Raw genomic sequence first — 10,475 nt, forward strand, 5'->3', positions numbered from 1 at the left:
CTCAAACATCTTTCTTCCTTTAAATTAGGATAGCTAAGATGATTCTTGTTTGTCTCTGCCACCACCATCTTGTTATGCTATTGCTGGAGGTTGCATGTTAAAACTTATTTCCGTTGTCAAGGAATTTTTCTTCTAGAGGACTAAGCACATAAGGGCAAAATTGCATGTGAAATTGATTAAACATTAGATGCCAATTGTTTCCTTTTTCTAATTTTATCTTTCCCTCTTATTATATTTTATGAAAATAAGGTCGCCGCTCGAACCCTGGAACATTCTTGTTGGATGGTTCCTGTAATTTTTTAACCTTCAGAAAGATAGCAAGCTGCATACGTTACAGGACTAAATAATACATCACAGAATGCGAGACTAGTTCTTTCACCTTCTGCAACATTGTCAAGATACTCAGAAGTAAATACAGCTCCTAGTACTACTCCAACAATGAAGCTGCTTTTCTTATTGTCTTGAAGATTTGTGAGCAGCTGAAAAAGTGTGTTTTATTCAATTTAAATAATTAAAACTCAAATTTATTGTTTTTTTATTGATATTAAAAATCAAAACGCAAATCCATCTAGGTGTAATCGTGTAGACTTGGATTGCCTTGTGCTGTGGTTTGGTTCTCCCTGGGCCTAAAAGTCAAGGCCAGAAGTTCATATTGGGCTATGATTGGATCCACAAGGATTTCTTATTCGGGCTTTAAAAAATACACACACTGAAACCTAAGAAATTTTTTATTATCTTATAGAACACTAGTTAGGTGGTAACTATGTCACGCTATTTTTTTTCCAGCATAAAAAATATAAGAAAGAGATAAATATCTTTTTAAAGTGAAGAATACCTTTGAAGCTCACAGATGGAAGTGAGGTGCAGGTTTGGACGGGTTTTATTTGCATCTTTGATTTGTTGAAACCACCATTTGTGCTAGGAGGATTGTTGTAAAGCTTATAAAGATGATTATTGGAAGTATTGTTTGTAAGATTATGTCAGGAATATGGGCATTCACTATTTTTATGCTTGAATGAATCAAAGATCTGTACGTTTTGACTCTTTGGAAAACAACACATGCACATTTTTGTTGGTACTAGGTTTCGGGTTTTTATCCTAAAACTAATTTTAACCAAACAAAATTAGTTCTGTTTGAATAAGTTTTTAATTCAATTTAAGTTATATTTTTTTAAAATTAACATATTTAAATTTAATTGATTTTTTTTAATTTAAATTAAATTCAAATCAGATTGTAAACAAGAGCAGAGCCAGGCACATTTCACAGGGGAGGCTAAAATTAATATAATAATATCTATTATTAAAAAACTTATTTATTTAAATTAAAAAATATTAAAAAATTAAAAAATTAAAATGTTTTGCAGGGGTAGTCCCTGCTTGCCCTCCCCTGATTCCGCCCCCTGACTGTGAACATCCCTATTCCTTGTAGCTTAGTGGTTGTTAATATTCTTAAGGAAAATTTTAGTCTGACTAATTAAACATTTAAAATTAAAGCCAATCAATTTCAATAATGATGGATAAATGTGTTTTATACATATTTTTTTTTTAAAATTCATGTTAAAATAAAAACTAGAGACAAGATGATAACCTAGTATTCTCAAATTCAGTTTTTAAATATTTATGAGTTCAGTGAACTGACATATCTAATATTCTCAAGCTCAGTAAATACTAACCCAAATTTATATGATTTTGGCAACATTAAGTATTTATGAGTTCAGTGAACTAACATATCTAATATTCTCATGCTTAGTAAATGCTAACCCAAATTTATATGATTTTGGCAACATTCTTGAACTCGGGTAAATGCTAAGACCAAATACATGAGACTATAATAATCTTGTAAGATTTTTTATTGAACCATGAGATTCTAACAAATCAGATATTTTTTTTGATAAATAAAAAATATTTTTCTTTTAACATGTAAGAGATATTAAATACTTCAAAGAAAATATACTTTTAAGCCCTTGTCTCCACCAAAAACTAAAAATCATGAGTTATAAAACCCATTCAATATTTAAAAGAAAAGGTTTCAAATCTTCATTCTGGATGATATATTTATTTTCATAATCTCTTTATAATATTATTATATTTTCTTTTAAAATGATATTTATTTAAAAATCAAATAGTTCTCAAATTAAAAAAAAAACATAACATTTTATAGGTATTAACTACCAACCACTTTATCTTACTAAATTTTAAGCATCAACCATTTTGAGTAAGAAAATGAATCAAATTAATATAACTAAATAATTAATCAATTATCCAAAATATAAATCTTACTTCTAAACTATTTAAATCTATTTAAATCTTTTATAATATCGTCAAATAAGAAAAAAAAATCCAATATCGTGAAAAAGATATATTATGACATCATATTTGCATACCAAGATCAATCCCAAAAATGGGCTATTTATCCTAGCTCTCCCACCAGTCACGAGGGACCCCCCACCCCCACAATTCTTTCCATTCTTCACCACCACAATTCTCCTGTTATCCTCCTTAGTCAAAACACATTGCAATGGTTTCAAACTCAGTTGTCTCACTCTATCAACCCTTCTACTTGCCAGTTCCATTCCCTTAAAGGTGAAGTTGCTAGATGGTACAAAAACCCATCCTCAAATGCAAAAACAGGGCTAAATAGAGAGAGACAAAAAAGAATAAAAAAAGGGCATGTGTTTTTGCTTCTTTTAAAACCCCAAAGCCATATCTCTTGACTCACTTCCCTTCTACTACTTTTCTTTCATCTTATCTGCTTCCTTGTCTCACCTCCCATCATTGATTCTATAGAAAGGCCTTCGCAGTTATGGAAGGGGGGGAGAGGGCATTTTGTTCAAAGCATGCTTAAACGGTTACATGGTTACAGGTAGAAGAAAAAAATGAGGCAAATGAGTAAATAGTTAAATCCATAGGGACACTAAAGCAAAAAAAAAATAAACTAAGAAATCACGTGACAAGCAAATAAGCCCCAGGACTCTCCTGTCCAATGTGAAAACACCACATAAACAATAAAAAACCCCCCAAAACAGAAGGGTGAGGGATTTTTATTTTAATTTACAGTGATCGGCCATGTCGAAGGCGGAGAGGCCAGCGTATCCAAGCATGGCCTCGACGGCGTCGGCTCCGTCAGTCAGGCCCCAACCGCCGCTAGTCTTCTAGACACCATTAAGGACTCTGCATACGTCAAGCGAATCGTTACCCTTCTTCACCGTGATTCGCTGCGTCCCGGTGTCGGTGTCAGTGGTTGTCGTCGTCGTCGTCCGCGCGCAGCACCGGAATGATTTGAAACTGAGTAATCTTGAATCGGGACGAGCAGGAGTTGTTATAGTGAATTTGGGGAAGGCGTGGTGTGCGGACGTTGCCATGATAACCGATGGAGAAGCAAAGAAAGGGGCGCTTGGATAAGGCGATAATGAGGATAGGTAAGGTTTATGGCGATCAATTGCCACATCTTCTTAAATGAGGATTATAACCCAATTTCTAGTAACGAGTGTTTATTTTATTTTATTTTCGTAGAGACTAGAAAATATAAGTATAAAGAAATTGATATTAGGTGAAAGTTATTTGTGTCATTTAATAATCTTTAACCCTCTAAACACACTGTTAAGATTTTTAATTATTTGAGTGTTAATGAACTTTTTCTGTTTTGGCAATCCGGATCCGATCGTCTAAGGATATGACTTAGATTTAAAAAAATAAAGAAGATTAGAATGAACTTTGTTATGATTTGATTTGATTTTTTTATTTTTTTTTAAATTATATCATTTTTAATCGATTCACATTAACTTAATTAACCAAGAATTTAACTTTAACGAGTTTAGGAATTTTAAATTTAATCATACGACTCTACCTTTCAAAACCCTCTTAAACACACTTATTATACTCGAACTAATACATTTTAAACAAAAGTAATTATTATGAATGAGTGCATTTTGGAGATTTTTTTTTTGGCAATAGTTTTGAGAATTTTTTTTTAATATTTTTTTTTTAAATTAAAAGAGAAAGAAAATTTATTATATCTCCTCGTACTATTCATCATAAGAATTTTTTTTTCCTAATCTATATAATTTTTTATTGATTTCAATTTTATCTTTTAAAATTAAATTTATTAAAAATTAAATTTTATAATTTATTTTTTAAAAAGTTATCTCATACTTATGATTCAGATCAAGGATTTAACGAGCTAACTTGATTGATTCGATTTTTTTTTAAATTTTATTTTTTAACATTTGATTAATTGAAATTAAATTTTGTAATTTATTTTGGTTTGCTTTCTATGAGGTTATTTTTATCTCATGACTAAGATCACGAGTTTTGCAGGTTAATCCTGATTAACTCAAATTATTTTTTTGTATCCTTTTTATTTCTGTATTTAATTTCATCTTTCAATACTGGGTTGATTAAGAATTGAACTTTATAATTTATTTCAATTTACTTTCTATTAAATTATTCTAATCTCATGACCTGTATCACAAGTTTAGCAGATTAATCCGAGTTAACTCAAGTTATTTTTTTAATTGATTTCTTTTTAAATTTATCCTTTAATATTGAATTTATTGGAAATTAAGCTTCATGATTTATTTTGATTGTTTTCTATGAAGTTATCATGGTCTCATGACTCAATATATAGATTATCAGGTTAACTCGAGTTAATCTGAATTAATTCGATATATTATCGTCTTAATATTTATAAAAATAATTTTATTTTAAATATATATTTTGAGTCAAAATATATTTTTACTAATCATCAAGATTATTTTTGAATTTATCAAGTCAACCAAGTTATATTGGATCAATTTCAATATGGTTAAAGCTTTTTTTTATTATTAGAAAAAACATCAATGGTATTTAAATATTTTTTTATATTAAATTTTTTTAATTCAAGTTGCAGCATAGCATGAGCCTAATCAGTTTGAACTATATATGACATCCTAGCTAAGTTTATATGAGAGGAAAAAGTAGAAATATATATCCATTATGCTGTATTTAAAAAGATAATTTAAATTGAATTTTTTTTTATGCTTGCTAATGATATATTTGTAGCTATGATTCCACGAATTGAGATACGAGAGCGAAGCTACCAGTGAAGTGAAACTTCAAATTACTGTGAAATTGAACCATATTTGATGGAAGCCAATTTTTTTAAAAAATATCGAGCAACTTTTTTGGGCATTTTCCTGTTTGAAAATGTATACGTGAACTGTTAGCAGGCTGATTTGTTACCAGATCATGAATGCAGTTCTTACATGTGAACAAGATTCAAAGAGTTTCAGTTCTTGACAAAGATTAATATATATTTTTTTAATCAAAACAATTAGCAAGACTTTCTTCAATACCAGTTTCCTTTTCGAAATTAAATGATGCAACAACCGTGTCAAGTGTCAAGTGTCAAGTTAACGTGGAAAGTGTAACGAAAAGTTAATAAGTGCATTCAAAATGTGTCAAGTTAACGTGGAAAGAGTAACGAAAAGTTAATAAGTGCATTCAAAAGACTTGACATGAAGCTTCCCCACATCTCCCCCTTGATGTTATCTGCTCGAAGTCGAGCGTTCTAGGATTACAGGTAACCTTGTAGTTGCTAGGAAGCACCTAAAAGTAACTACGGAAATGGGAATTCTTTGGTCATCCCTTTTCTGGGAATGCATTTTAGAAAATCTGAAGGTATATTTAAGCTTCTTGCATTCACTATAAAAGCATATCGAAGCTACTTGCATTCACTAAATACTTCTTAGAGAACCATACGGATATATGGAGTCAAGAGCAACGAGAATTGATGATTTTGATATGAAAACAAACTCAAGTACCCTGAGAAGGAAGGGGAAATCGTTACTAGATGGGGAAAGTTCAAGCCAGATGAGAGAAGAGGAGGGAGTTCCTGAAGGCCAAGCAAGTCCAACGTGGTCAAGCCCAAGTGGAGACGAGAACCGAGCTTCTGTGCCGACTGAAATCCTACGCTACGAGGAGGATTTTTCTGAAGGCCACTCAAGATCATCATTTGAGAACCTAAATAGAGAGGAGTACCAAGTTCCTGCTCCAACCGAAGGCCTACGGCATGAGGAATTTCAGCATGATTATTCGCTTTTTGCAGATCAACATTCTTTGAAACGTATTCAGCGCCGTCTTGAGGAAGGGCGTGGAATAGAAAGACATGGAGTTCGGAGTTCATCCGTATGCATCTTTCCATTTCCTCGTAGCTTCGACAAAATAAATCCGAACACTTACCAACCTGAGCTCGTGTCATTAGGCCCTTACCACAGGGGCAAAGATCATTTACTGGAGTTTGAAGACCACAAGTGGTTCTTCCTTGATAAGCTTCTTTCTCGATCAAGAACTGATTTAAGCGACTATCTAATTGGTGCATTAAAATTCAACGAAAGGTCCATAAGAGACTGCTACTCAGAGGCTATCTCTATGTCAAGTCATGACTTCGTGGAAATGATGTTGCTTGACAGTTGCTTTGTTCTTGAACTTCTCCGAAATCTCAACCACAGTGAAGATACGATTGATGAGGGTGACCCCATCTTCACAAGGCCTTGGTTGATCCCGATTGTAATCAGGGATCTCCTTAAGTTTGAGAACCAACTTCCCTATTTCCTCCTCCACTTAATATTCAACTTGTCTGGCGGTAATGGAGATATAAAACCAAAACCAGATCCTCTACCGATGCTTGCATTAAAAGCCATTGATCTAGTCTTTCCAAGACGTGCAGAAATCCTGAAGAAGTTCAGATCCTGGCATGGTAAGCATTTACTTGACCTATTCCACTTGAGCCTCCTTCCCTCAGATCAGGTCATCATTTGCATTGATTTAGAGGAATATCATCCATCAGACCAGTCAATTCAAGGTGTCACGCAGCTTAGGCCATCAGGAATCAAGTTTCGTCCGAGAAAGAGCGATAGCTTCCTGGATATAAACTTCCAAAATTGTGTACTTGAAATTCCAACCGTCACCATTAATGACTTCACAAGCACTGTCCTCGTAAACTGTGTTGCCCTAGAACACTGCGAGGAAAAGAGATCCAAATACTTCACCGATTATGTCTCTTTCATGAATTGTCTCATTAACCAACCGAGAGATGTTACTTTTCTTTGTTCAGAAGGGATCATCACAAGATTCTCCCAAGATGACCAATACGTGGCCGATCTCTTCAACACTCTAGGGAAAAATGTCGCTTTCAATATTCGAGAGTGTTATCTCTCCAAGCTCTTCAGAGAAGTAGAGTCATATTACAGCAGCAACTGGGCAACAATGAGGCGAACTTATTTTAGCAGTGCTTGGTCATTCATCTCAGTTCTATCCGCCTCCATCCTCCTAGTTCTTACAATGGTACAAAGCATCATGTCTGTTCTAAGTTACATGTGCCATTAGTGTAAGATAATAATGTTGTCCGATCTTGTTTAGCAGCTTTATGTATGGAAACACCAGGTCACGGTTCGACCTAATCCACCCCCCTTCCCCTTTAATTTATGGAAAAACCATAACATATGGGAACACAATCTTTTAGATTAATGGACAACTTTCTACACAACAAAATGAGTATACTATGTATATGTAGGAAATAAAGAAGAAAATTCTTCCTAATACAGCATGCATCCGCTAATATACAGCCAAGTACAAGCAACAACTGATAGAAATATGGTAAGAAATTTGTTTTAACATATATATGGAATATACTTATAATTAAAATGAATTGTGGATAAATAATAAATTAATCTCATTAAAATCTTGATTGTCATTCATCTAATAAAAACTATTTACCTTATAAGTGATTGGTGAAATGATTATTATTGGGTTTTTTGAAATACATATACACAATGTAAACGATAAATTTAAAATTTTTCAAGAGTTTTAAGGATCTCGTTCAATAGATCTAGAGTTGTTTAGGATTTATGCAAAGATTACGTGAATACAAAATATTTTTTTCGACTTTGAATAATTGTTTTAAGGCTAAATTATTACAAGTTATAAATTGTCGAAGTGTCAGCCCTCTAACATTAATCCACAAGAACCATGAATGAGAAATTTTTCAAACCCTTTTAGAAGAGAGAGATTACTATACCTTAGAATGCTAACTCTTTTCTTTTTTATTTAAGGTGTTTTTGTACTATACTTTTCTCATATTCTTTTAGGAAATAAGAGGCATAACATTCTAGTTATAAGAAAATCTAAAAACCTTATAAATAACAATATATCAATTTGCCTCTTAAAGAATATTACATATATTATTTTAGAAATTTATTCAATTAAATCCCTACTTGATTTTTTTAGGTCTAGAATTGTAATCTCTTATATTAATTACATTCTAGTCCTTAATTTTTATAATTTATTTACAATTAAGTCATACTTGATTAATTATTCTATTTTAATTTCTGATCAATGGTTGGTATGTATGTAACCCATTAGGTTTCCTAATAAGTTGATCCAAATATAAATTATAATCCTAAATAAAATAAAAATAAATAAATTAAACAATTAAATTTATTATCAATTTAATAATTGATTAATTTATGTTTAAAAATTAAGTACATGTCTAATAATCTGTCACAATCCCCTAAATATTAGAAAAACCATAAGTGGATTGACTTAATATCTCAATGACTAGTTTCTTAATGTAATTTTTATCTATTCATCAAGAATGTTTTTATTTAGACATTATATCATGAAATATGTCTACTTTGTCAAATCAAGAAATATGTTTTACCTGAAAAAACCAGTGCTATGTGTAACTATTTGATTGGTTAAATGTCACATTCATTAACAATTATTTAGTGAAATGAAAGGTAAATTCAATATGACATATAAAAATGATGCCAATGAAACTATTATTTGTTAATATAAGTGCAATACTTTTATATCATAGGGACAGAATGTTGTGGCGACCCTTTCTAGATGGGATTCTAAAAGGTTTTTTGGTTGGTTAGGAAGTCGTCATATACTATTATGGCTACTAGAATCCCTAACTGGTTTTTTAGATATTTTAGGCAAGAGACTTGTTACGTAAAAGGAAATATATTAACACACCTAGTACACTTTATGTAAAGTAAGTTGCATTAGTTTTTATTATTTGCTATGGTTGGATGATATCTATTTCTACTAGCTTACTACAATGAGTTTGTTACGATGAACAAACTTTAGTTTTCTAGGTCAAGAACTCGGTTTAAGAAGGTGAAATATCCTTAATTATCGTCGAGTCTTCTTTCAAGGTAAAATTAGAATTTTTGCTACCATGTCATTTCAAATGATATTTCAAATGAAATTCCTTGCAGATTTTATCCTTATATTAGAATTGAATGAATTGTATTATTTATAATAATATTTTGGATATTAATCTCATGTTTTTTAATGTTTTCATTCTCTTTTATGCTTTGGTTTTTCTTCTAAATTTAGAGTTTAGGTTCATCTTGTTGAGGGATATTTAAATTTCATATTCTTTAGTTCATAAACCTTATTTAGAAGTGCATCTAAACCAAGATGATGTTGTTGGAATCTAGGGAGGAATACTGTAAATATCCTAGTTGCACAAGTTATGAGTAACAAAATTTTAAAGATAAATGATTCATCCTTAACAAGAGCAAAAGTCTCATTACTTTAATGCACTTCAAAAAGTAAGTACCATTCTTTAATTTAATTTAAACATATATATTTTTATTATTAATATGCATGGATATTAATAATAAAAATAAAAGCCCATCATTAAACATAAAAATCATCACAATATTGACAACCCTGTTTTTTATCAAAATGATCAGTTTCCACACCACCAATTTTTGATCCAACCGTTCAGAATAAAAAGTAATATGTCTAGAAGCTACTGTCAAAATTACAGCCTAATCCAATGATGAAAGAGCTAAAAATCAAAGAAATAAGACATATTGCTCTGTTGCCTCTTCTTCCTCTCTTTCTCCCCTTTTCTCCTCTTTTTTTTGTTCAAAAAACACTACTGTCATTGACAGCTACATTTAATTTAAAGTTACAGTTCATACTAATTAATGTGGTGGTGGGACCACACACATCAAATATGCATGGTGGAATTTTGAATTAGTATCCATTATAAATTTATATATATGCTTAACATGCATGTTAGTATTATATTTGTGTTGATAACATATTTGTTATAAATTATTATTTTGCATGCTAATAGACTTAAACTTGCATGAATTATAGGTTTTCTTTCAAAACTTTTTATGTTTACCCTATCTTATTATTATGATAAATTAAACATTATTATTCACTAGTCTATATATATAAACTTTGTTTTTACACACCATCCTGGATATTTGCATCATCAAATCCAGCCATCAAGTCCAAGTCATGACACCCATCTACATAGCATACTTTCTAGATTGCAAGCCGGGATGATGGAACTCCACCTTGAGCAGCGCCTTGGCCCATGCTATACAGGCTTACTCCTTCAACCGTGAAGCCAGCTACTGTGGAGCCTGCATGAGTGCCATGGCCTAGATAGGCAATTCCAAGTG

General features: G+C 31.6%; 1 protein-coding gene across 3 annotated transcripts; it reads left to right on the forward strand.

Moving 5' to 3' along the window:
• The first annotated feature begins 2,410 nt into the window (after positions 1–2,410).
• On the forward strand, positions 2,411–7,505 carry LOC105140919 (UPF0481 protein At3g47200-like). 3 transcript variants are annotated; one of them, XR_845271.1, is made up of 2 exons: positions 2,411–3,419; positions 5,041–5,327. XR_845271.1 is itself a non-coding variant. In XM_011047962.1 (2 exons), exon 2 carries the CDS (start codon positions 5,746–5,748, stop codon positions 7,363–7,365), a length of 1,620 nt encoding a protein of 539 aa, XP_011046264.1. In that variant the 5' UTR covers positions 2,411–3,419; positions 5,730–5,745; the 3' UTR covers positions 7,366–7,505. The 3 variants fall into 3 exon arrangements, 2 of the variants coding, with proteins under 2 accessions (XP_011046264.1, XP_011046265.1); XM_011047962.1 differs by lacking the exon at positions 5,041–5,327 and adding an exon at positions 5,730–7,505; XM_011047963.1 differs by lacking the exons at positions 2,411–3,419; positions 5,041–5,327 and adding exons at positions 5,442–5,560; positions 5,730–7,505.
• Positions 7,506–10,475: the final 2,970 nt, after the last annotated feature.

This window comes from Populus euphratica, unplaced genomic scaffold (assembly GCF_000495115.2).
Source record: "Populus euphratica unplaced genomic scaffold, PopEup_1.0 scaffold136.1, whole genome shotgun sequence".
NCBI classification, from domain to species: Eukaryota; Viridiplantae; Streptophyta; class Magnoliopsida; order Malpighiales; family Salicaceae; genus Populus; species Populus euphratica.